This window comes from Odocoileus virginianus, chromosome 15, assembly GCF_023699985.2.
Source record: "Odocoileus virginianus isolate 20LAN1187 ecotype Illinois chromosome 15, Ovbor_1.2, whole genome shotgun sequence".
Classification (NCBI taxonomy): Eukaryota; Metazoa; Chordata; class Mammalia; order Artiodactyla; family Cervidae; genus Odocoileus; species Odocoileus virginianus.
This window is the reverse complement of record NC_069688.1, coordinates 23,831,967-23,859,834: the sequence shown is the minus strand read 5'-3', so window position 1 is coordinate 23,859,834 and position 27,868 is coordinate 23,831,967. Positions and strand designations below refer to the sequence as shown.

Here is a 27,868-nt window from a genome sequence, read left to right as displayed (position 1 = left end):
TCCTAGTGGAGAGGTCAAGAAATGACAGGATTTACAACAACTCTGCAAGAGCATATACAGGCTAAGACCCTCTGCGAGTCAGGCTTCTAGGCTTCCCCGCCGAACCTTCCACCGAAGAACCTCGATAAAAGCGTAGAACGCAGAATTCTTGAGGGCAAGGTGAGGGGAACGGGAACTCGACGACTGAGTCACAGAGATTGGCTAGTCAGGTACTACTGGTCTAACTCATCAGTACTCTGGAGAGCCTGGTTAGTTTGAATCTTAAAATGCAACCCAGAGAGCCTCACCTCACCAGCCTAGTCCAAGTGCCCACTACCCACCCCATCTATAGTACGTGGCACCACTTTCATGTCGCACTGACCTGCGGTCTGAGCCTCGTTTCCGCAGCCTCCTCCCACCCCGCCCCCTGCAGCCTCGATCCCGCAGGCGGCAGCACCCTAGAGTAGTTGTCCAGTGAGTCCTGGCTGCCTCCCGCCGCCCAAGCACCATCCTGGCGCGGCATCCTGACCCCCGCGGCACGCCCTGAGGTGACCGCCCGCTGGGAAGCTCCCAGCGCCTAGCAACGGGCGCGCGTCGCGGGCGGGCGGGCTGGGGCAGCCGTATCACCCGCATCCGGGCCCAGCAGGGCGGGGCTGAGCGGCGGGCGCGCCGCCCTCCAGAGCAACGCCGGGCTGCCGGCCGCCGAGCATGTTCGCCCAAATAGCGGCGCCCGAGCGAGCGCGCGGCCGCCCGCCCCGCCCCGCCGCCGCAGCTCGGCCGGTCCCGGCCGGGGGTTCGGCCCGGCGCCGGGCCGCCGCTGGCTCCAGCGCGGTTCGCTGCCCCCGCTGAAGCCGTTGCTTGAACCGCAGACCTGGGCGCCGCCGCCGCGGGCCGGGCCGACGAAGAAGCCCCTCCCGTCCACGGCCGAGCTGCGGGGACAGTGAGTGCCAGCGGTCTTGGTCTCGGGAGCCCCCGCCAGGGACGTCCCGGGGGTAGGGGGTGGCCTAGAGTTAGGCCTGCTAGAGAGGTGGATCGCTGAGGTCAGCTGGTCCGGCCCCCTCCCATCGAAGGGAGCCAGCCTCCTGACACACGTGGATCGCCCCAAGCATCTCCTGATGCTCTTGGAAAGGGGCTTGCGGGGAACCGGGGTTGAGGACCTGAAGGAGGCTGCGGGCGGGACCGGTGCAGAGACGTGCGAGCAAGATCGGGCGAAGAGGCCTGCCTGCAGCATCGAGGCCTTCCCGCACTCCCGCTCACTGGGCCAGCACACTCAGTGGCTCCTCCAGTAGACACACCCTTACGGGTTCACCCTCCTACCCTCCTAGGGCTTAAACTGAAGAGGGGATGGAATGTGTTTCTGTTTTCTTCTTTGACTGCCTCGGCATCTCCCTTCCTTCCCCAACAGCACTTGGGATGCTGACCGTATTGTATTAGTCACATAGCTCTGGCCCGCTTTTCATTGCCATTTTTTCCGCGTCCCATTTCTGATTTACCTATATAATTTGTGTATTTCTTACTTTTTTTCCTCGAGGGATTTAAAATGCTAGACAAATTTGTGCGATGCAGGTAGTCTGTTCTAGTGTACTGGTCTTCTCATACTACAGCCTTCCTAGGGTCATAGACATGGAAACCGTGGAGCTTCTCCATAGATAAATGAAAATTTGCAACCGTTTTCAGGGCTTCCTTTGTGGCTCAGCTGGTTAAGAATCCGCCTGCAGTGTGAGAGACCTGGGTTCGATCCCTGGGTTGGGAACATCCTCTGGGAAAGGAAAAGGCTACCCACTCCAGTATTCTGGCCTAGAGAATTCCATGGACTGTATAGTCCATGGGGTTGCAAAGAGCCAGACAAGACTGAGCAACTTTCAGTCACTCATTCACTCAGGGTATTATACTTTCTGAAGTGCAAGAATCCCTGTTTGTTATCTTTATTGACTTTTTATCTACATTGTTTTTTTAAATTAATTTTTGTTGGATCATTTGGGCTTCCATGATGGGTGAGACAGTAATGCATCTGCCTGCAATGCAGGAGACCCAGGTTTGATTCCTGGGTCAGGAAGATACCCTGGAGAAGCGAATGGCTACCCACTCCAGTATTCTTGCCTGGAGAATCGCATGGATAGAGGAGCCTATAGTTGCTTGACAGTGTTTGTGGTGTTAGTTTCAGCTGTATAGCAAAGTGAATCAGCTATAGGTATACATATATTCCCTCTTTTTTTTTTGGATTTTCTTCCCATTTCGGTTGCTACAGAGCACTGAGTAGAGTCCCCTGAGATACACAGTAGGTTCTCACTCGTTATCTACTTCATACATGGTGTTAATAGTGTGTGCATCTCAATCCTAGTTCCACCGTTCACCCCATCTACATTTTTAATGGTGAGTTTAAACCTTACATTACATGGCATTTCTTCTAAAATACTTCTGGCTTTTTTTTTTCAAGTTCTTACATTTTTGAAATTGTGTTATAATACAGTTGTACTTCTCATTCAAACAGCACAAAAGTATACAGACTTAAAGGTGAAGCCCTTCGTTTCTACTCCTTTACTTTCCAACACTTCATAGAGTTAATTTCGTATTTATTCTTTCATTCTTTTTACATTTATGTTTTTGATCATTAATGAAATCATATGGATTCTTTTGAGAAATTACCTTTTTAAGAAGATATGGAGAATACCTTTCATATCAATTTGCGTGCATTCTAAGTTGCTTCCATCATGTCCAACTCTTTGCAACCCCATGGACTATAACCCACCAGGCTCCTCTATCCATGGGGATTCTCCAGGCAAGAATATTGAGTGGGCTGCCATGTCCTTCTCCAGGGGATCTTCCTGACCCAGGGATCAAACCCACATTACGTCTCCTACATCTTCTATATTGGCAGGTGGATTCTTTACCACTGGCACCACCTGGGAAGCCACTCATATCAATTTACTTAGATCTTCATTGAATATTTCATAGATGTGTCATATAGATGTATGACCATATGGTATAGATATATCATAATTTATGTAAAAGTTTGGTTCCAATTTTTCCTTATCACAAACAATGCAATAGTGAACAGTCTTACACATGGGAACAGTTTTATAAAGTGAATTCCTTAAAGCAGAATTGCTGGGTCAAATGTAATTAAAAAGATATTGGTGGAATCTTGCTTTCCAAAATGTCTTTACTGATTTACATTTCCATAAACAGGCTGTGGTTAAAAAAAACAAAACAAAACAAAAAACCTGTTTATTAGTATTTTAAAAACAAAAGCTCCCACTTATTGAGTGTTTATTATGTGTCCAGCACGGTGCTGAGCACTTGGCATGCGTTTAAAAATTTAATCCTCCCTAACTCTGTGAGAGTCAGAGGCACTATTAATTTCTCCATGACCTCATGATTATGCAGCTTTTGAAGAGCAGAGCCAAGATTAGAATCCAGGTTCATTTAACTGCAGTGCTTGTGTTCTTTGTTGGGTCTGAATGCCTGGTCAGTAGTTGACAGGGAACTGTGTTTCATTGGGTGGTTTGAGGATTCAATGAGATTATGTGTTTGGTGTTACAGTATTATTAACATGTAGTTTCTTTTTCTACTAACTCCTGTAGCATTGGACATGATCCAGTTTTTCCCACGATTCTGGTTTCCCCTGGATCATTTCCCTCTCTAGTCATTTTTCTGCATTCTGTTTATCTTCCTGACTGGCATATATTTTAAGGGAGTCTGGTTTTCTTCTCCCTCGAAAATCTCCGTTGCAAATCTAATCCAATCTTGTTCTCAGTTCTCACCAGTAAATAGATAACTCTTAAAAACTTTATCTCCAGGACTTCCCTGGTAGTCCAGTGGCTAGAGTTCGCCCTCCCAATGCAGAGGGCCTGGGTATGTTCCCCGGTTAGGGAACTAAATCCTGCATGCTACAAGCAAAAGATCTTAAATAGTGAGATGACCATGGGAAATCCCTCAGGCTACAACCAAGATCGAAGACCCCATGTGCTGCAACCAAGACCCAGTGCAACCAGACAAGTGAATATTAAAAAACAAAACAGAACTTCATCTCCGAACCAAACCTATAGCCCTCATTTTCTGTAGCTTAGATCCACATTACATATCTCCACTCCAATGTCCTGTACTCATTTTGTCTAAAACGGAGCTGCTCATTGCCCTCCGCCCCCAGCCAGACTAGCACTTTCTTTGAATTGAATTCATGGTTCCATAATTCTCTTGGTCACCCTAGTTCACAGCCTCAGTCATCTTTGACTTTTTATTTTTCTTTGCTAAACCTCTGAAATCGATGGGTTGTCAGTCTTTTAGCACTCAAGTGTGTCTATGACCTTGCCCTAGTGCTGAACCCCTGTCTTCACTCTCCAGGGCTCTATTCACATCTTTTTTTTTTTTTTTAATGTGGACCATTTTTAAAGCGTTTATTGAATTTGTTACAATATTACTTCTTCTTCTTCTTTTTTTAATGTTTTGATTTTTATGTACATGAGGCATGTCAGATCTTAACTCCCTGACTGGGAATTGAAACCTCACCCCTTGCATTAGAAGGTGAAGTCTTAATTACCAAACTGCCAGAGAAGTCCCCCTCCTTTCACGTCTTTATGTTCCCCAGCAGGGCCTCTACCTGCATTTCAGCTGATCTAAATTCTATCTAAATGTCATTTTCCAGTTTATTTCAAGTCTTTTGTGAACCCCCTCATGAAAATTACATCTCTCTCCTTTGAACTCTTCTACTGTGAGAAACTGTATGTCTATCTGTCTAGCTTCCCTAAGACCTGAATGTGGCACTTTCCTTATCTTATAGCTGTGTGAGTGGCTACTGTCTTTCCTTCTGGGCTGGAAATTCTGTGAAAGGAAGAATCTCTAGTTCACCTTTGTATTTGTCATGCATGTAGCACTTTTGTCATGCATAGACTTGTAGATAGTATATACTTAATGAACATGTTTGAGTAAGAGAGCTAATGTATTCACCCTTGGGAATAAAAGATTGCATGCATTTGGGTGAGTGCTAAGACACTTAAGTCATGTCTGACTCTTTTCGACCACATGGACTATATAGCCCGCCAGGTTCCTCTGTCCATGAGACTCTCCAGGCAAGACACTCCAGTTCTCTTGTCTGGAAAATCCCATGGACGGAGGAGCCTGGTAGGCTTTAGTCCATGGGGTCGCAAAGAGTTGGACCCGACTGAGCGACTTCACTTTCACTTTTCACTTTCATGCATTGGAGAAGGAAATGGCAACCCACTCCAGTATTCTTGCCTGGAGAATCCCAGAGACGGGGGAGCCTGGTGGGCTGCCGTCTATGGGGTCGCACAGAGTTGGACACGACTGAGGCGATTTAGCAGCAGCAGCAGCAGCAGCAGCCTTCCTCCAGGGGATCTTCCCAACCTAGGGATCTAACCCAAGTCTCTCATGTCTCCTGCATTGCAGGCAGATACTTTACCATCTGAGCCACCAGAGAAGCCCTGTGTATTAGGGTATTGCTAGCTATAATGACAAATAGTCCCAAACATTTTTGATATAACGTAGAAATTCATTTCTTACAGGACAGTTCCAAGGCAGGTGTTCCTGATCAGCAGGCAGCTTTCTTCCCATTAGTACTAGGATCAAGACTTTTCCATTCATTGGCTTCAATGTTGGTTTAAGTGCAGCCTGTGGGAGGGAAAGGAGGACGTATGGAGGAAGTAGACCCAGGGGAATTCCCTGGTGGTCTAGTGGTTAGGGCGCTGCGCTCTTACTGCAGAGGCCTCGGGTTCAGCCCTTGGTCAGGGAACTAAAATCCCACAAGCTGAATGGCTTAAAAAAAAAAAAAAGCAGACCTGCTTCCTGTAAGCTTCTTGCAGAAAGTGTCACACATTGCATCCGCCTGCATTCTAATCAAGGGGAGGTGGCCACTTTCTAGGAACAACTCTATTCTCCGGAGGAGAAAGAACTTGGGGCATCCAGCCTTCTCTGCCACGGTTCATTTCTATTTATCAAAATCTGTGGGGCTTTACTTGCAGATACCTTGCTCAAAAACAAAACCAGACTTGGGCTTCCCTGGTGGCTCAGTGGTAAAGAATCTGCTTGCCAAATTAGGAGACATGGGTTCAATCCCTGGTCTGAGAAGATCCCACATGCTGCAGAACAACTAAGCCCCTGCAGTGAAACCGCTGAGCCCACGTGCCACAACTGCGGAAGCCCACGCGCCCCAGAGCCTGTGCTCTGCAACAAGAAGCCGCTACAGAGAAGCCTGTGAGCCGTAACTGGAGAGTAGCCCCTGCTCCCCACAACTAGAGAAAGCCCGCACAACGAGGAAGATACCCAGCACAGCCAACAGCAAATAAATAAGTTAAAACAGAAAGCAAAACTCTCCTACTGCCCTAATTTGGTTAGGTCAGCAAAAGCTCTGTTGTCCCACAAAATCTAAACACAGAGTTATCATCAGTGTGTATCATAACTGTAATCATTCATTTACTTTGTTCCCCTGAGTAGAGTGTATGCTTTTGCATCATGTTCATTTTTGTATTTCAACTCCTAACACAGTGATTGGCACTGTGGATACATAAACAACTAGCTTTCTCAATGAATCTGCAACTTGCCTTTCTTTATGTTCATTTGATTATTTTGGTTTAATCAAAGCTAAAAATAAAGGTAATATTACCATCTGCTCTTTGATGTTGGGCTGTTTTCAGTCTTTTTGCTTTTCTGTTATAAAAAAATTGTCGAATTTGACATCCTGAAGCTAAATATTTGGATGTTTCATTGATCATTCCTTTAGGATAAACTGGAAGTGGCATTTCTGGGTCCAAAGTATATTTAAAAAAAAAAAATCGACCCCATGGACTGTAGCCCGCCAGGCTCTTCTGTCCATGGGATTCTCCAGGCAAGAATACTGGAGTGGGTTGCATTTCCTATTCCAGGGGAATCTTCCAACCCAGGGATCGAACCCAGTCTCCTGTATTGCAGGCAGATTCTTTACCATCTGAGCCTCTTGGGAAGCCCAAAATATATAAAATTATAAAGATATAAGTATTGCTAGGTTGCTCTCTGGAAATATCACACTAACACTTCCGGTGAAATCTTATGAGAGTACCTGCTTCCTTGAACCCCATCTTAAACTGTCTAGTAGTAGAGGAAAAAAGTCTTTACTATTTTCAGGACAGAAGTCATAGCTCATTATGTTATTCTGCTTTTATTTGAATATTAGTGAGGTCAAACCTTTATTTGGCCATGTGTGGGTTTTTCTTTTCTTTTTTTCCTGTAGCAAGTTATCTGTTTTTTAATAAACACACTGTCTTGAGCTTCACTTGCTTGTTGACTTTTAAGTATCTTTACATACAAAAGAAATTAAATTCTTCAGTTCTTTATGTCATTGTTTGAAACATTTTTCTGGGGACTTCTGGCCAGTGTGGCAGAGGAAGCTGACATGGAAGAGACTCCACTTGGCTTCCCTGTATTTCAAATGTGGGGTAAAGTGTATTAAGATAATTTATGGGCATGTGGCTGAGCTAGGAACCAAGAGGAGGAAATCCCCAGGTGGCAGAAATGAAGGAAAGCTCACACAGGAAGGCAGTGCTGAGATCTGCTGGGAGCTGAGAGTCACAAAGGAGTACTGTTCCAGTTACCATGACTGCATCACAAACTTCTCCAAAACTTAGTGGTACACAACAGCCCTTTATTGTGCTCACGAATGCTGTGGGACCGTGCCGGAATTTGGATATGGCAGCGACAGCTTGCCTCTGCTTCACCACGCCTGGGGCCTCAGATGGAAGATTTGGAGGCTTGGGTCTGGGAACACCTGCAGGCAGGCTCACTCCTCCGTCTGGCGGCTGATCCTGGCGGTGGGCTGAGACCTTAGCTGTGGATATCAGATGGAACCTTTCTGTGGTGGCTTCTCCCCGTAGCTTAGCTTCCTCAGAAAATGGTTTTTGTTGTTCAGTCCCATTACCACGTGGTTCAGGGACCACAGTTGAAGAAGTCGGTGTATTAACTGATCTGACACCTCTGAAACCCAGGGCCAGGCAGAGAGCATCTGAGAGCATGCGGAGAGACGCACAGCGGTTTCCGAGCTCGAGGAAGCACTGGTGCCCTGTAGATGGCAGTCTCTCTAAGATGAGCTTGTAGGGGCTTCCCTGGCGACCGGTGGGGAAGAGGCGCCTGCCAGCGCAGAAGACTTGTGTTCAACTGCTGGTCCGGGAAGGTCCCACACGCCCTGGAGCAACTAAGCTGGTGTGCCACTTCGAACCTGTGCTCTCGAGCCTGGAGGCCACAGCTAGCTACTGGAGTCCAGCAGCTCTGAAGCCCCTGCTCCACAACAAGAGAAGCCACCACAGTGAAAAGCCCGTGCACCGCAACCAGAGAGTATCCCCTGCTCGCTGCAACTAGAGAAAAATCCACGCAGCGACAAAGACCCAGCACAGCCAAAAAAATAAAAAACCAGAATCCCACCTTCCAATGCAGGGAACTCGGGTTCAATCCCTGGTAGGGGAACCAGGATTCCACATGCAGCTAAGCCTGCAAGCCATGACTAGAGACGCCTACACTCCACAGTGGAGGCCCAGTGCAGCCCAAAACTTTTAAAAAATAAAAATGAGCTTGCAGTCAAAGGTTATAAATCATACAAGGAAGTGGAACCACAAGGAAGGAGACCCAGTGGATGCAGCAAATGGGAGATCTGTGCTCAAAAACGGAAAATAATACACATCTTGGAAAAATTTTTTATAGTATTTAAGGAGATGAAGGGATGAAAACCATAAGGCAAGAATGGGACAGTGTGAATAAGAAGAGGAGAGGTCTAAGACTGCACACTTAGCCAGAAGGGTAAAGAGGCAGAGTCACTGAGTCAAGCAGTGCCTCCTGGACTCCAGGTATTAATTGGTTCTTGGCCTGTAATAATAATAATAATCATGATGATTGTAATAATAGCAGTTGTCCTTTGTTTCTACATGTGAAAATACCTTCCTGTAGTCTGTACTGAGATTCTTGTTTGAGAATTAAAGCAGTATACTGCTCATATTCTGCTGGACCATTGCTGAATAGTTCCTGTGTTTTATTATCAGACTTGTGTGTGTGTGTGTGTTCCCCCGTCATGTCCAACTCTTTGCAACCCTGTGGACTATAGCCCATGAGGCTCCTCTGTCCATGGGATTCTCCAGGGAAGAATACTGGAGTGGATAGCCATTTCCTTCTCCAGGGGATCTTCCTGACCCAGGGATTGAACCCCTGTCTCCCACATGCAAGCAGATTCTTTACCATCTGAGCTACCAGGGAAGCCTCATTATATTATCAGACTTGGAGGGAAGTAATGGCACGTTCTCATTTTTAAATAGTTACTTTGCCTTAGCCAGTGTGGCAGAGTCTTCAGAGTTGTATATGATCATGCCATCTGAAAACAGGGACAGTTTTACTGTCTTACTATTTTCTTTCAAATCTGGATGCCTTTTCTTTCTAATTGCTAAGGCTAGGACTGCCAGTACCATGTTGAATGGAAGTTGTGAGACTGGGCATCACTACCTTGTTCCTGATCTTAGAGGAAAGCATTCAGTTTTTACCTTTGATTATGTTGTTAACTGTGGACATTTCATGTATAGCCTTTTTTAATGTTGAGATAATTTCTCTCAGTTTCTAGTTTGTTCAAAGTTTTTATCATGAAAAGATGTTGAATTTTATCAAGTTTTCATGCACCTATTGAGATGATCATGTAGTCTTTAAAAAATCTCTAATTTTATAATGTGATATATCAGTCAATTTTGGTATAGCAAACCATCCTTGCATCTCAGAGACAAACTGCATTTGGTCATGGTGCATAATGGTAATGTTTTTGAGAGAATCCTAAGCATTACATTGTCTTGTAGATGATTACTTGCTCTTGATGGGGAAGGAAATGGCAACCCACTTCAGTATTCTTGCCTGGAGTCTTCTAGGACAAAGGAGCCTGATGGGCTACAGTCCATGGGGTTGAAAAGAGTTGGACGTGACTGAGTGACAACACACACTTGCTTTTGGATTTTAAATTTTTTATGTTGCCAAATACCTGTAACCTTGAATTTGAAAGAATTCATTAAAATTTTTAGAAGAAAAAAGTCTTACAACTTATTTTAGCTTTATCCTTGAAGGCCTCTTGCTTTAAAATCCCAAGGGTCTGTATTTACATATTATAAGTAAACTTTTCATTTAAATCTATATTAATATTTACTTTGTATGATGGAAAACAAATTAGAAAAATGTGTATATCTGAAATACCTTTTTTTTCTTTTGTATTTTGTGCTGTGAATCTGATGCAGTATCTCACTTTCATCAGCACTGTTGAAAGAAGAAGAAATGCCAGTGCTGTCTCCTGAAATCAAATTTGAGCCTTCTACTGTCACCAGAAATACCCTTGATGGTTGTTTTCTTTTTGAGAGTAGTTGGAGGAAAGCAGTGCTAGAAACACAAAAGATGCGGAAAGGTAACTTCCATATTTACTTATTTTACTTAGTAAAATATAGAAGTTGTGCCTTGAATTTACATATAACTTTTTAAGCAGTCAAGAGATGTTAAATAATTTCTGTAACATTTATGTAAGAAGGATAATACCTTAGGCTTATGGAAAAGAGAAATGGAAGCAGATTAGAAATAACTTACTGAAGGTATTTCTGTAAATCATGATAGAAACAAATTCTGAAGACCTAAGCTTGGTTATCAGTGTAGTACTATCTCTGTTGGATCATACTTCTTTTAATAAGTAGTGTTTATTTTTAAATACCTCATGTTGTTTTTTACATTTTAAGAAACCCAAAATTTTAGCAGAACCTTTTTGTATTAATAATTCTAACCAAAATTTTACTTTTTGAGTGAGTTATGTGGAAAGTATCTTATATCTTATAGTTGCTCAGTAAAGACTAAACTGAGAACTTTCAATCTGTATACGAATGTAAAGCTTCCCCCTTAATTTCAAATATAATTGTATTTCCTACTTACCCTGAATTCTGCCTTCCCTTTTATTAATGGAGGTATAATTCTTGAAAATAGCAAAATTCAAACATTTTTTTTGTGTTGCTGTATTCGTCAACATTTCCTCCAGTGTCCCAGTAAAAGTACTCAGAAGACACCAGTTTGTCTGTTCTCCTACCTCCACATCTAATTGCTGAAAAAAGGCTCTATGATTTTTGATGAAGAGAAACTATTTTTTTCCCAAAAGAAAATAATCAAAGGTTGCAAAATAGCATTTTGAGCATATAACTCCAGTCCCATTAAATACTATTTCTATTTCTGTGCTAGATTTACTTAGTAGAGAAAGCTTAAAAAATAATTCTCTATGTTTAAAAATCATCCAAACCTTTCATCTCTTAGTCTGCTTTTTCCACTATCATCATTTTGAACTTTGTTGTTGTTGTTAACATTTTGACAACCTGTTTTACCAGTGATGCATGAGGTCAGTAGAAGAAGCCATCTTGATACTTCAGATGTTGCCCTTTATAGATTTGGTGTGGAATTTTGCAGAGAGAAAATTAAATTCAGTGCCTGAGATGGAATTCTTTTCTCTCTCATTGCTAGCTCAGATAATCCTATATTTGTACGTCTTAATTATCACACAAAAGTAGGAAGATGGAAAGGTTTAAAGTAGCAGATACTGTAAGACTCTTGAAAGTGCTTTTAAACTCTTTTTTAAAATTAATTTTTATTAAATAAATAAATTTAATAATTTCATAAATTTAAATTAATTTGCTTTATAATTTTGTATTATTTTATACTGTACAGCAAAATGAATCAGCTGTACATATCCATACATCTCCCTTTTGGACCCCCTCCCCATTCCAGGCACCACAGTGCATTAAGTAGAGTTCCCTGTGCCATACAGTATGTTTTCATTGTTATTTATTCTATACGTAGTATCAATAGTGTATATGTGTCAATCCCAATCTCCCACTTGCTCCCACCCCCACGTTCCCCCTTGGTATCCATAGATTTGTTCTCTGTGTCTGTGTCTGTTTTGCAAATAAGATCATCTATGTCACTTTTCTAGATTCCACATGTATATGTTAATATATGATATTTTTCTCTTTCTGACTTCACTCTGTATAGAGTCTCTAGGTCCATCCAGATCTCTACAAATGACTGTTTTGTTCCTTTTCGTGGCTGAGTAATATTCCATTGTATACACATACCACATCTTAACCACATACCACATACCACATTTAAACATTCTGCTGTTGATGGACATTTAGGTTGCTTTAATGTCCTAACTATATACTGCTATGAATACTGGGGTCCATGTATCTTTTTGAATTATGGTTTTCTCTGGTTATGTGCCCGGTAGAGGGATTGCTGGGTCCTTTTTTAAGGAAGTTCCACACTGTTTTCCGTAGAGGCTGGATCAGGTTATACTCTCACCAACAGTGTAGGAGAGCTCCCTTTTCTCGATGACTTCTCCAGCATGTTTTGTTTGTAGATTTTTTGATGGCCATTCTGACCACTGTGAGGTGATTCCTGGTTGTAGTTCTGATTTGCATTTCTCTAATAATTAATGGTGATGAGCATCTACTCATGTGTTTGTTGGCCATCTGTAGGTCTTCTTTGGAGAATAAGCTATTTTTCCATCTGAAGGTATCTAATGTTCTGGGAATTCTGGTTGACCAAAATAATGAAGGCAGGGGACAGTGATGACTCTGGATTTGTGAAGCTCTCCTTCCTTCTTCTAGTATTTAGCCCCATAATAAGCTCTTCTCTACTGTCCCTATCCTAAGAATTGAAAGATATTCTCTTGGGAAAGATGCTAGCTCAATTACAGTAGCTTAATTTTATTTTCTTAATGACTGATTTAGTATATGTATTATGCACTTTCATTTATAGTAAAAGAAGTTATATACATTTAATCAAGAAATAATACAGATGGTTATAATACTATTTTAAATTAGAATACACCACAGCGTTTGGTCTAGAAGAATTCAAAGAATGTGTCAAAATGCCATATTTACCAGGATTGCAAAATTGCCAAAAAAGCATAAGTTCCACTCCACTAGAGTTTCATCGAAAACTCCTGCGTGCTGATACTGAGATGCCTCCTGTCAGGTCGGTTGTTTCTACTTGATTTTCTTTTGTTGAATATTTATTTGAAGTAACATGAGTATAGAGATTTTTCTGGCTAGTGAATCTAATTCTTTCTTGCCAACATTATTTTTTTGCATAAAGGATTTAATTTTTTAAAATCTCAATTAGCAATTTTATTCAGTTTGACCAGTAGGTACTTTTTTCTGTTTTCAAGTAATATTGCCAGAAAGAATATAAGAACTAGCCTAAAAAAAAACTTCATTGCTCTAGCATAGATTGCTCATGAGAATATTGAAAGTTTTAGCAATATAAATAAACAAGCTCTCTACAATAGTAACCGATTTCTGTACCCTGAATAGAGAACCTTATTTCATTTCTAGTTTGATTGAAGTGATGTGAGAGGAAATTCTGAGTGAGAATTCAGTCTAATGAAGACCTTGTATTGCTGTCAGATGAAATGAGTTTGTCAACCAGAGAAGTCCCACTGATTTTGAATTATGGCATTTAAAAACATTATTATGAATACCTTTCCTTCTACAAATCAGATAGCATTAAAAGAAAACTTCTTTCTCCAAAGGGACCTATAAATTAGTAAGATAGTCTCATACCCCATTTGGTTCCTGCTTTTATTTATTTTTTCATGAAGTATGTGTTGAATGTGTAGTACTCATTCACTTTCCCAGCCTAAAAAATATGAAGGATTTTCTTTTGTTGAATATTTACTTGTAGTAACACTGCTGAATGTAGAGGTTTTTCTGGCTAATGAATCTAATTCTTTCTTGCCAGTTACTCTCTTTAGTGGAAGATGTAGATTTTCATATTTTCTCCTGCTGTAGTGAGCTTTAAAGACATCTAGTTATACATAGCACACACATAATTGGAATTTTAGAATATATATCTCTTGAGTTTTCAACTAGTGTTATTGGTCTTGTTAATTACTCTTGAAATAAATTTTTGTAATATAAAGAACTAGAATATACTAAAAATGAAAAGTTGTAGATGGTTTATATCTAAATTATGAAAATAAATAATTTGAATTTTGTAGAAAATCTGGAGAAAAAAATAAAAACAATTATTTGATAGCTTACCCATCCTAACATACCCATTTTTATTCTTAGAGCTTCTCTTCTATCATCCTCTATTTTCACAGATTTTTATTTGAGTTGTGATTTTAGTATAATACCCATTTTTCATTCTGCCCCTTTTTACTTAATATTACATGTGTACAATTTTTCCATGTTACTACATAATCTTCAAACAGTCCTTACTGGCCACATTATAAAATATTTTGTTGTTAGATTCATAGTTTATTTAATTTTATTTAATTTTCCTGTCATTGCTTTGACTTTTTTCACTTTGTAAATGACACCATAAATGAACAATAACACACATAAAGCTTTTGCCATTATTTTTAATATCATCCAAGGACAGACTGTCAAGCTATAAAATATAAAAACCAAAATAATTCTTTCTGAAGTGAGATTATAATGAAATAAGGCAGATAGTGAAGGACAGGGAAGCCTGGCATGCTGTAGTCATGGGGTCACCAAGAGTTGGACGTGACTTAGCAACTGAACAAATGCAGAATCAGAGATGGTATAAGAGAGACAGTGAGTTGCTAGTGGAGCAGATGGTAGCAGTTAAAGAGGAGGGATGGCGGGGATATAGAAAGAAGAGAGACCGTTGAAAACATGCATGTGAAAGCTACTTAAGGACACTGAGTTTCTTTTATTATCAAGATACCTGTTTCCCCAACACTCAGCTCACTCTTGTCTTTGAGTAAAAGTGTGTAGGGCTGCCTATGGCCATGGCCTTATCTCAGTACAGACTAGTCTTACTACCCTTATTTCAATCACATGACCATCTTAAAGAAACTGCGAATCCAGAAAACATCCCCTGAATTAACCCATTTGATCTTTAGATTTTAAATCTTATTTGTCTTCCTACCTTTTTCATCAGATTTCAGTTCATTATGTTTTTCATTTACAATTTGGCCATATGTGAAATGATTTCTTAATATTTTACATTGACTTGAGTGTGAATTTACTTACTTTAATCAAGAATAATCTGAACATATTATATTTAGGTTATGACAAGTGTTCTTCAGACACAGAATAGAAGAGTGGTGGCTTAGAACTATGCTGTTTACAAAGTACTTGGCGGACATAAATATTATTTCTTTTTCCTGTGTCTTTATTTTAGCCATTCTACTGAGAACATGTCAAGTTGCCTACAAGTATTTTATTCTCCTCTACATATTGCACAATGCCCTATGAAAGGACAGTCTTGGCAAAGCAGGAAAGTACTCATTTTTGTCTGTCTTGTATACAATCACTTACTCTTAAAAAAAAATTTCTGTATATATGGATATTTGATTTTATATTATGATAAAAGTTTAATGTGTTTTTAAGTTTCTTTAATGATAAAATTTTTCAGTGAATTGCAAGGTGATGTATTTTGGTAATGTAATTGATAATAGTCCTAGAGGTGAACTGCATTTAAAAGTTATACTTGACTCTTCTGCGTATGATATGATAAACTGCCACCAGCTGTCATGCTAGCAGAACTGAAGCAATGATTTGTGAGTTTAGTTCCATTAAATTAATATTATGAAATTGACACAATATGACCTCTCAACTCACCAGTGTTATCTTTAAAAGTTCCATGCAGCCAAGCACAAGATATTTGTTCTGATACTGGATACTTTTTTTTTTAAATGGATGTTCTATGTTTTTTGAGGACGTGGCGCTAGTGGTAAAGAATCCATCTGCCAAGACAGGAGATGTAGGAGATGCAGGTTCGATCCCTAGGTCAGGAAGATCCCCTGGAGAAGGGCATGGCAACCCACTCCATGCCTACAGTATTCTTGCCTGGAGAATCCCATGGACAGAGAAGCCTGGTGGGCTATATAGTCCATAGGGTCACAAAGAGTTGGACACAACTTAAGTGAATTAGCACACGAATGCACAAAGCCCTTCACACTAAAAAGGTTAATCGTAGAATTTCAATTATCTCTCAGTAGGTGCAAGAGAATCTGAGGAGTTTTCTTGCTGCTGCTGCTGCTGCTGCTGCTGCTACTAGGGACCACTAAAAGCTTATTATAACAATCAGAAAGGCTGGTCTTGAGTGCCAACCTCAGTGTAAATACTAGGTATACTTATCTCAACTGTACCCATATTTGATGTCTAGGAGGGGTGATGTTGCCATGGTAATAAGTTGCTAGGATACCTCCCACCAGTCATGTAAGCTGACTTTGTTTAGTGTATTACATGGATTAAGAATGAATATATGTTTTGATTGAATAGAGGCAAAAAAAGTTATAGCTGATTTGTAAGTTTAGTGTACTTACAAGAAATTTAGAATGCTTATGGGTTATCTTACCTAGAGCCAATTTGATCATGATGTATTTCCTCTAATAACTTACTCATTATTTAGGTTTATTCCAGTAGGAACAGAAGTTGATTATGACAAAATTCCGATTGTGGTCATTAATAGGTAAAAAGCACAAATAACTGATAGTTGGTATCTGGCTTAAAAAGAGTGAAAAGGCTGTCTTAAAACTCAACATTCAAAAAGCATGGCATCCAGTCCCATCACTTCATGGCAAATAGATGGGGAAACAATGGAAACAGTGAGAAACTTTATTTTCTTGGGCTCCAAAATCACTGCAAATGGTGACTGCAGCCATGTAATTAAAAGACGCTTGTTCCTTGGAAGAAAAGCTATGACCAACCTAGACAGCATATTAAAAAGCAGAGACATTACTTTGCTGACCAAGGTCTGTCTAGTCAAAGCTATGGTTTTTCCAGTAGTCATGTATGGATGTGAGAGTTGGACCATGAAGTAAGCTGAGTGCTGAAGAATTGATGCTTTTGAACTATGGTGATGGAGAAGACTTTTGAGAGTCCCTTGGACTACAAGGAGATCAAACCAGTCCATCCTAAAGGAAATCAGTCCTGAGTATTCATTGGAAGGACTGATGCTGAAGCTGAAGCTCCAGTCCTTTGACCACATATGAAGAACTGACTCATGGGAAAAGACCCTGATGCTGGGAAAGATTGAAGGCAGGAGGAGAAGGGGATGACAGAGGATGAGATGGTTGGATGGTATCACCCATTTGATGGACGTGAGTTTGAGCAAGCTCCAGGAGTTGGTGATGAACAGGGAAGCCTGACGTGCTGCAGTCCATGGGGTCAGAGTCGACTGAGCGACTGAACTGAACTGAACTGGTATCTGGTATATCTAAATATTATGCTAATTAATCTTAAGTCCCTTCCTCCAGCATTCCCTGAAGCATGATTAGTGATAAGTTCAGATAAAGGTGGGAAAAGGATGACAAAGCACTCACCCATTGGTAAAATTTATTAGCAAAAACCAAGATACTGAGTTGGTTCATATCTGCTTCTGATGGGGTTATTTGTGATGGGAGGAGTTTCCTTCCTTTAATGTTTATTTAATTTTTATATGATGTCCTTCAATAAGTGAATTTCACTAAAAGCAAGCTTCTTGTCTCAATGTATTTTAAAAAATTAATGTACCCTGGATTTATATGAAGTGAATTTATGATAATATATAATTTTAGGTTAAAGAAGACTAAGCCCACATGTACTGTGACACCACTTCAGGAGAAATCGAAAGGTAAGCTGGATCATCTTTTTCTCCTACTACTTGTCTTATGAAGGGTGTGAAAACACTTATCTTTTTTAAAACTTCCTTTCTTTCCACTGACTTAATTATCTTTGTTTTGTTAATTTTTCTTTTAAGCTGTGTTTATTTTATAAATTTAAGTGCATGTTGCATTCAATATATACATGCCTTTATCGTGTCATGTTGGAAGATGGAGCGAATAAACAGTACCTCTCAAAATGAGAAGGCACCTTGAGACCGAAAACCAAGGCAGACAGTGCCATTTAATCAATGGATCAGCTTATTATATGGTAACTTACTCACAGTGTGGGAGTTCCAGGGCGAACGACTTGGAAACATCTGTAGCTGCATTCTGCATTACCGAGTGGCTGTTGGGACAAATTTATAGTTAACCTAGCGTATGAGGGTATGTGCTTAGAAACGGGAAGAACATTCCTAAGTCAAGATTCATGAATGGGTAACTAGTCTCATGGGTGCCAGGAATATGTCAGGGAAGGTCTTCATCATTGTTTGGAGACCACCTGGTCCTTATAATTTGTTGTTGTTTAGTCACTAAGTCGTGTCTGATTCTTGCAGCCCCATGGACTGTACCCCGCCAGGCAGTATGGAAAACAGTATGGAGTTTCCTCAAAAAATTAAAAATAAAGCTACCATGTAATCCATCAATCCCAGCACTGGATATATTTCCAAAAGAAATGAAATCCATATCTCAAAGAGATATCTGAACTCACATAATCACTGCAGTATTATTCACAACAGCCAAGATATGGAAACAATCTAAGTGTCCATTGACAGATAAATGGATAAAGAAAATGCAATATATATATACCCAATGGAATATTATTTTGCCATAAAAAAATAAGGAAATCCTACCTTTGTAACAATGTGGATGAACCCAGAACACTTTATATAAGTGAAGTAAGTCAGATAGAGAAAGACAAATGTTGCATGGTATCACTTAATATGTAGAATCTTTTAAAACGTCAAACAGAAACAGAGTAGAATAGTGGTTATCAGTAAGTGGGGACTGGGGAAAATGGGGGAGATGTTTTGGAGATATAATGTACAGCATGGTGACTGAAGTTAGTAATACTATATGATGTATTGAAGTTTGCTGAGATAGTAGAATTTTAAGTGTTCTCATCTCCTCTCCCCCTCAAGAAGGTAAACAAGTAAGGTGATTGAGTGTTAATTAACTTAATTATGATAATCATTTTACAATGTTTATGTATATCAAGTCATCAGTGAGTGAGTGAGTGAGTGGTAGTCGCTCAGTTGTGTTTGGCTCTTTGCGACCCTATGGACCATAGTCTGCCAGGCTCCTCTGTCCGTGGAATTCTCCAGGCAAGAATGCTAGAGTGGGTTGCCGTTTCCTTCTTCAGGGGATCTTCCCAACCCAGGGATTGAACCCAGGTCTCCTGTATTGTAGGCGGTTTCTTTACTGTCTTACCAGGGAAGCAAGTCATCAGTGGTATATTTTAAACATACACAATTTGTATCATATATGCCTCAATAAAATTGGTAAAAGATGGAAAACAATATATCACAGGATTAATAAAATGAAATCTAGAGCATTATGAAAGTACCCAATTAAAGTGAAGAGAGAAAGATAATACAGAACAGTATGCAAAGACAATATGTGATTAGATAAAACTACTTTGAAAGTGAAAGAAAGTGAAAGTGAAGTCGCTCAGTCGTGTTGGACTCTTTGTGACCCTGTGGACTGTAGCCTACCAGGCTCCTCTGTCCGTGGGATTCTCCAGGCAAGGATACTGGAGTGGGTTGCCATTTTTTTTACACATGTATAATTCTAATTCCAGATTAAGAGGAGCAAGAGAAAGTGAGACAAGCACTATTTACTTACTGGCTGAGAATTTCCCAAACTGAAAAATACTAAACAATGGATTCAAAAATTCTATGAACCTCCAGCAGAATAGTGACAAAGAAAATCATAGTCACATCGTAGTAAAAATGCTAAATATTTTTTTAAAAAGGGAAAAAACAGAAAAAGATAAGTTCTCTTCTGGAGAGCAATGGTAAGACATACAACTGACTTTCCAGTGGAGACAGTGGAAGCAAGAAGACAAAGCAGTGGTATTTTCAAGTGCTGAATGACAGTAACTGCCAAACTCGCTTTGTATACACAATGAAAATATCCTTAAAAGTAAAAACAAAATAAAGACATTGTTATTCAAATGGAAGTTGAAAGATTTCATTGTCAGTAGAGCTACACTGAAAGAAATATTAAAGAAATAATGATACAAGATGAAAGCATGACAACTTGTGAAGGAAAGAGAAGCAATGGCAGTAATATTGTCTTATGAAGTTTAAAATGCATGTAGAAATAAAATACAATACTACCGCAGAGGTGGGATGGGGCACACATGGAGTTAAAATGTTGTAAGATCCTTGCATTATTTGAAGTATAGTAATTAAGATAAAGTGAATTGTAGGGACTTCCCCTTGGTGGTCCAGTGATTAAGACTCTATGCTTCCTGATTGGGGAATTAAGATCCCACACGCCACGTAGCACAGCCAAAAAATAAAGTTTCTTTTAAAAAGTCAATTGTAATCAAAGAGATGTGATAAAATCTATATGATAACCACTAAAAGAAAAGGATACAAGTAATAAGATTATAGAGGAAAAAAAAGTAAAAAATATTTAATCATCTCAAAGCAAGAAAAGAGGAAAAAAGAAATATGAAATAGGACAAGTAGAAAACAACTAGTAATATTAAAATTAAGCATACAATAAATACATTGGATATAAGTGGACTAAATATTTCAGTTAAAAACAAAACCCATCAGACTAATACAAATAATTATATGCTGGTTATAAGAAGCACACCTTAAAAATAAGGGCAGGAAAGATCAAAAATAAAAGGATAGAAAAATATAAACCATGTAAATGGTAGTTAAAAGAAAGCTTGTTATAGCTACACTAACATCAAACAAAATAAACTTCAAAGCAGGAAGTATTATGCACAATTGAGTGATATTTCATAGTAGCAAAAGGATTAATACAACAGAAAGATTTAACCATCCTAAATTTGTATGCTCTATTAACATAATATACACAAAGATCAAAGGAATGTAATGAAAAAGAAAGTAGACATTATAGGAGATTTTTAAACAAATATCAAATAAGTGAAATCATGTAGCACATATTCTCTGACTGCAGTGGAATTAAACTAGAAATCAGTAATTAAAAATAATTATAAAATCCCACAGAGATTTGGGTATTAAGAAATGTACTTTTAAGTAACTTGTGAGTCAAAGAAGAAATACAATGGAATTTACATATTAGTTTGAAATGAAGGATGATGAAAATATGATACATCAAAACTCCTTGGGTACAGTAAAAACATAGCTTTTAGGGAAACTTAAAGCATGAAGCACCTGTGTTAGAAAAGATGAAAGGCTTAAGAAGCAATGATTTTAACATTAATCTCAAGAATTTAACAAAAGATCAGCATATTAAATTCAAAGAAAATAAAAGGAAAAAGTAATCAAGAGCAAAAATCAACAAAGTTAGAAAACAAATATTCAATCAAGAAAAATCAACAAAAGCCAAAAGTTCATTTTTTAAAAATGTGAATAAAATTGATAAATGTCTAGCAAGACTGACAGGAGAGAGAGAGATTATCAGTATCATATTACAAAAAAAGAAACCACAACCTAGCAGAATTGACACTGGTAAGTTCTTCCAAGATTTATATATTAATTTCTAATTGGAGGATAATTGCTTTACAACTGTTGTGTTGATTTCTGCCATACAGCACCACGAATCAGTCATGAGTATACACATATCCCCTCACTCTGGAGCCTGTCTCCCACCCGCCCCTCATCCCACCCGTCTAGGTTGTCAGAGGACACTGTGTTGAGCTCCCTGAGCGAATGCCCACTAGTTACCTGTTTTACACAAGGGAGTGTACATATGTCAACGCTCCTTCCTCAGTTTGTCCCACCCTCTCCTAGTCCGTCCTCTGCATCTGCATCTCTATTCCTGCCCGCAGATCGGTTCATCAGTACCATTTTTCTAGATGCACATATACTATGTGTTAATATACAATATTTGTTTTTCTTTTTCTGACTTACTTCACTCTGTATAACAGGCTCTAGGTTCATCCATCTCCGTTCAGCTGACTCACATTCATTCCTTCTTATGGCTGAGAAATATTCCATTGTATATATGTACCACAACTTCTTTACCCAACATTTAATTTTAAAAAGCTGTGTAATATAAATTATTCCAGAATATAGGAAGAGAAGGAACACTTGAAGACCCATTTTATTAGGTCACTAACCTTGATTCTAAAACCTAGCTTTGACCTTATAAGAAACTTAAAATTATAGACCAATTTTTCTTAAGAAAATAGAAGTAAAAATTCTAAACAAGGCTTATCAATTCAAATTCAGTGATATATAAGAAGGATAATTCAACACACCATGTCAGATTTATCTAAGAAATGTGAGATTGATTTAACATTAGAAAAGCGATTGATGTCTATCATCTTGTTAATAGAATAAAGGAGAAACTGCATATGTTCACTTTAATAATTGTAAAAGATATTTTAATAGGATTCAATATTCATGATTAAAAATATTTTTAGCAAACTATGAGTAGAAGGAAACTGTCTTAATTTGATAAAGATGGTCTTTAAAAAAACCTACAGTAAACGGTACACTCAAACAACTAATGGGAAGAAATTACAAGAGAATTTTGAAAATTTCTGGGGACAAATAAAAATTAAAAAATGCAACGTACCTATAGGTTGCAGCAAAAGCAGTGTGCTAAGAGTGAAATTTACAGTGGCAAACACATTAAAAAAAAGAAAGAAAAAGATCTTGAATGAACCACATAAACTGACACCTCAAGGAATTACAAAAAGAAGAATAAGCCCAAACTTAGCAAAAGGAAGAAAATAATAAACATTAGAGAAGAGACAAATGAGCTTCCTTGGTGACTCAATGGCAAAGAATCTGCCTGCATTGCAGGAGATGCAGGTTCGATCCCTGGGTTGGGAAGATCCCCTGGAGAAGGAAGTGGCAACTTACTCTGGTATTTTTGCCTGGGAAATCCCAGGAACAGAGGAGCCTGGCGGGCTACAGTCCATGGGGTTGCACCAGAGTGGGACGTGACTTAGTGACTAAACAGCAACAAAACAAAATGAAGCGAACAGAAAACAAATCAACAGGACCAAGACTTAGTTTTTAGAAAAGATAAACAAAGTTGACAAATCCTTGGTTACACTAGAAAAAAACAGAGAAGACAACAAATAGTTAAAATTAGGAATGAAAGGGGACATTATAACTGATTACAGGAAAAAAAGGATTTTTTTTTAACCAAAAAAAAAAAAAAAAAAGGGTTATAAGAAGCTACTATGAACAATTATGTCAACAAATTGGGTAACGTAGAAAAAATGGGTAAGTTCATAGAAACATACAACCTACCAAGACTGAATCATGAACAAGGGACAAACTGCGCAGAGTTATAGAGGACTATTGAGGAGATTAAAGCAGTTATCAAATATATCCCAACAAAAACATAAGTCCAGAAATCTAGGATAAGAGGACTGTAATTTTAAAATTTGCACATTTGCTCATATCTTACTGGTTCACACTCGCTAACAAAGCTATGCTTAGCTCTAAAGCAAGCTGAGACAGGTAATCTCTCCCTTTTAGCTGACCTTGTCCTCAGCTAAAATTCTGTTTTGGAAAGTGTAAAAAGTTTTGAAAAGATCATTTATAGTCTGCCATAATTCTTTTACAATTAAATTTATAGCTTTCTCTTGCAGATATTTGGAAATGCAGTTAATTTTTGCAATTTGATCCTACAGTCATTCACCTTGATAACGTCTCTTGTTATTTCTTGGTTTATGTTTTAAATTGTGTATATATATTAATTTATTATATGCAATGTATATAATTTTTTAGTTGTTTATGTAGATTACCATATGTGAATGATGTCAGTTTTATTCTTTCTTTCCAAAGGTTTTTCCTACCCCCCACCCAAGCTTTTATTTTTCTGACTTTACTAAGCTGACTAGAACCACCAATACAGTGGTGAATAGAAATGAAAAATAGGCATCTTTGATTTGTTTCTGATTTTAAAGGAAACTCCCTTAATGTTTTCTCATAAAGAATGATGTGTAGTGTAGGTTTTGTGTATATATCCTTTATCAAGATAAAGAAGTTCTCTTTAATTTGCTCAGAGTTTTTTATTTTAAAAACAAATGAAAGTTTAATTTTATCAAACATTTTCTTCTGAATTGATTGAAATGACCTTGTGATTTTCTGTTTAATTTTCTAATGTGAAAAATGGCATTTGTAGATTTTGTTTAACGTTCAGCCACTTTTACATCCCTTGGATTCCCACATTTAAGGCATAATTCATTATCATTTTGTGTACTACCATATTTAATATTTTGCTAGGTTTTAAAAATCTATCTTAATGAGTGAGATTACCACTGATTTTCTCTTTGCCTGAATTCAGTGTCAAGATTATAATGCCCTCATCAAATAAACTGGGGAGTATTCTGCTTTTTCTGTTCTCTGAAGGATATGACCTAAAATTGGAATGATTTCTCCCTTGAAAGTCTGATAGAGTTCATTTGTAAAATTATTTGGATCACTTGTTTCCTTTGGAGGAATTTTATAATATTAATTCAATCATTTTAATTTTAGGACTCTTAAGGCATTGTAATTCTCCTTCCATCAATTTTGGTAAGTTATATTTTCTAGGATTTTGCATTTTGTCTACATTTTAAAATTTATTGGCATGAAATTTAGTTTTAGTTCTATCTGTATTTCTCCTAATATTAGTTATTTAGGTCTTCTGTTTTTTTTCTTAATTAATTGAACCAGAGAATTTCCCTTTTTTATTAGTTTTTTCAAGGAAGAATTTTTATCTTTTTAAAAAATCTTTCTTTTTGTAAGTTTGTTTTTTACTTCATTGAATTTTCTTTCCTGTATTACATCCTTCCTCCATATTCTTTTGGAGAAGGAAATGGCAACCCATTCCAGCATTCTTGCCTGGAAAACTTCATGGCCAGAAGAGCCAGGGGTCGAAAGGAGTCACCCACAGCCGAGCGACTGAGCACATCCATATTCTTTGGGTTGTTCTTTTCCTAATGTATGTCTTATATTGAGCTTATTAATTTTCAATCTTCTTTTCTAAAACAGGAATCTTAAGGTAAAACCTCCTATGTACAACTTTTGCTACATCACACAAGTTTTGTAATTTTTTCTTGATCAGTTAGTTATTTTTAGTGTTTATTACAATTTATTTTTGATGAATGAATAATTTAGAATGTGTATACGTTTCTAAATATTTGAAAATTTAAAAATTTACTGTTAATTTCCAATTTAATTGCGTTGGTCTGTGTGATACCAGTTCTTTGACTTGTTTTGAGGTTTGCTTAAATGCTTGCTCAGTGCTCAGTTGCTCAGTTGTGTCCGACTCTTTTTGACCTCATGGGCTGTAGCCCTGTTTTCTCCTCTGTCCATGGGGTTTTCCAGGAAAGAATACTTCAGTGGGCTGTCATTTCCTTCTGCAATAATTCTTAGAATCTACTTTTTGCGGCCAGAGACTCTAAGTGTCCAGTTCATTGTACTGCTAAGAACTGGAATCCTGCTCAGCTCTTCCCTTCTACTCTTTCTCTGAAATTTCCACCCTCATTACGCACTGAAATAAAAGAAAAATACCAACCACATTGGAGAACTGAAGACAGTTTTTATTTTGGGCACTTGAAACTGAAGTTAAATAATAGTATTTTAAAGAAATATGGGTCAGTCTATTACTATTAAAGCCTTGTATGTTTCTAAATAGAAGAATTTATACATATTACATAGGAACTTTGAATCGATGGATCTTGATTTCAATCCTGCCTCTAACAATTTCTAAACTCTTTTTAAAATCTGTAATCCAAGATAGTACTAATTACTGACTTCATAGTATTGATGTGTGGATGATATAGATGAAAAATACTTGACATACAAGAGATCATTCAATTAATGTTATCTATTATTATTGTTATTACTCTCCTTCTATAATAGAAACTTCATTACTGCTGTTTCAGTTAGTGACTCATTTTATAATTTTACTCTTTTACTTCACCTAACATTTATGAGAAATGATTTTATTTGTAGACAATAACAAACTGATTTAGTTTTATATCATTAAATACCGGCATTGAGCATTTTTGAGTTAAATATTTTTTGGATGACTTGTCATCCCTGTGGCTCAGATGGTAAAGAATCAGCCTGCAATGCAGGAGACCCAGGTTCGATTCCTGGGTCAGGAAGATCCTCTGGAGAAGGGAATGGCAACCCACTCCAGTATTCTTGCCTGGAGAATCCACATGGACAGAAGATCCTGGCAGGCTACAGTCCATGGGGTCACAAAGAGTTGGACAAGACTGAACGACTGAATGCTTTCACTTTGCCATTCCACTCACTTAGAAAGTTAAGTGGCTTTCATTTCTACTTCAAAGAATGTGTTGTATGAAGAACTAGTGGTGTTTAATGGTTATTTGAGGAAAAGATATTTTATTTGTACTCTAAAGAGAGTATCATTCATGTGTGCATAATTCAATTGTAATAAGTGGGGTTTTTTTTGTTTTTTTTTGTTTACAGGTTCTGGCTTCAGCGATCCTCTCGATGGAGCACCATCTCAGTACTTACAGAGACTTTCCAACATGGCCATTTTGGAGTATGACACCATTCGTCAAGAAACAGGCAAAAAATTTAAAAAGAGCAAGAAACGAGAGCTTCGAGACTGCTGATTATCATACACTGTGATGCTTTCTTCACTGACTTTTAAAGTTTATATTTTTCCTTTCTTTTCTTTTTTGATATGTGATATGATGTGCAATGATTTACATAAAAATGGAAATGTAAATAGGAAATAAATGTTTTCTGTTATATACAAAATATATTGTATTTTGTTAGTCTCACAGAGACACTAAGATAATTATTTTTATAGTTGATACACATAAGCATAAGAAAAATTTTAGTCTGTCAATTTTCTGCACATCAATTACACCTTTGGATTCTATTTGATAAATGCTTTTTGAGTGTCTGTCTTTATGATGAGCTTTGCTAGAAGCTGCAACAGATTCAAGAGTGAGTCTTTATTTTTGGGGTTAGAAAACACCCAATGAGATCCTTGCCTTGTCCTTGCTTGAATTTGGAAGCAGTTTTGAGGTAATATTCAAGCAGATGAAAATGAGAATATTCGTTTTGTTTGTTGCTAAAACTTGGAAAGGAAATGCTGCCTTAGATGTATGGCAGCAGTGGATTTCCTAACACTGAACATGAGAATTGAGCAAATGCACACCCTCAGGTATCGCTGACAACCTCAGGCTCACCTGCTCAGTCAGGCCTTTACTGACAGGCAGAACAAGGCATCTCTCCTGCATACACAGGGCATCCCTGAAGGGAAAGGGGGTGGGAGAGAGACCCGCTGTATCTCTGTGGGGAGGAGGAGGGTCTAGGTCAAGAGCAGAAAACCTTCCTCAAGATAGCCTGAGGAAGGACTTGCCTGGCCGTCCAGTGGTTAAGACTTGACCTTTCAATGCAGGGGGTGCTGGTTCAATCCCCGGGCAGAGAGCTAAGATCTATGTGCCTTGCAGCCAGAATATCAAGACATAAAAAAGAGAAGTGATATTGTAACAAATTCAATAAAGACTTTGAAGATGGTCCACATCAAAAAGAAAAAAAAAAAGCATAAAAAGAAAAAAGAAAGCCTGAGGAGCTGGGGAGAAGTGTTTGTCAATACACCGCCCTGAAGTGTTTGTCAATACACCAATGACTGATCCAGTGGAGAATGAGAAATGGGCCGTAAGAGGCCCACGGAGTGTTAACAGAGTTTCAAAAATGAAGCCGGAACTAACATCCAGCAGGGAAGTCAGAGAAAGCTTCACGGAAGATGCAGTGTTAGAAATGGGCCTTAAAGACATGGACGGTGGATGGAGAGGGCATATCTAGGAAAATGGAATAACCTAAGCAAGGATATTATGCGTTTGGGAATGAGGCACTTGGCTGGAGTGTTAGGTAGTACAGGGGAGACCATCAATTCACCTGCCTACAGACACCAAGCCGGTAGCACACTGAATGTCACCAACCAGATGAAGGCCGTGGTGAGCTGGGGCATGTTTTTCCGTTCATAGATGGGCACTCACTGCCTAGCTTCAGTTCTTCTGTCATGTGAGAAGCCAGAATCTGGAGTTTTATGTCAAATTTCCTGGAAGGT

General features: G+C 38.6%; 1 protein-coding gene across 8 annotated transcripts; it reads left to right on the top strand.

Annotated features, from left to right (window-relative positions):
• Window positions 1-157: 157 nt before the first annotated feature.
• C15H8orf89 (chromosome 15 C8orf89 homolog) lies at window positions 158-26,547 on the top strand. 8 transcript variants are annotated; one of them, XM_070477155.1, is made up of 7 exons: window positions 158-209; window positions 10,221-10,384; window positions 12,834-12,987; window positions 15,169-15,265; window positions 17,550-17,604; window positions 24,301-24,339; window positions 26,251-26,547. In XM_070477155.1, exons 2-7 carry the CDS (start codon window positions 10,258-10,260, stop codon window positions 26,397-26,399), a joined length of 621 nt encoding a protein of 206 aa, XP_070333256.1. In that variant the 5' UTR covers window positions 158-209; window positions 10,221-10,257; the 3' UTR covers window positions 26,400-26,547. The 8 variants fall into 8 exon arrangements, 6 of the variants coding, with proteins under 6 accessions (XP_070333256.1, XP_070333261.1, XP_070333258.1 ...); XM_070477160.1 differs by having other exon boundaries at window positions 163-248; XM_070477157.1 differs by lacking the exon at window positions 158-209 and adding an exon at window positions 437-527.
• The last annotated feature ends 1,321 nt before the right edge of the window (window positions 26,548-27,868 follow it).

Excerpts from the sequence above, each read along its gene's own strand:
- C15H8orf89 (XM_070477155.1), top strand. The coding sequence starts at position 10,258 with ATGCCAGTGCTGTCTCCTGAAATCAAATTTGAGCCTTCTACTGTCACC. Across the intron at positions 15,266-17,549 it reads GACAGTCTTGGCAAAGCAGG|TTAAAGAAGACTAAGCCCAC; the intron begins AAAGTACTCATT and ends TATAATTTTAGG. Across the intron at positions 17,605-24,300 it reads ACTTCAGGAGAAATCGAAAG|GACTCTTAAGGCATTGTAAT; the intron begins GTAAGCTGGATC and ends TTTTAATTTTAG.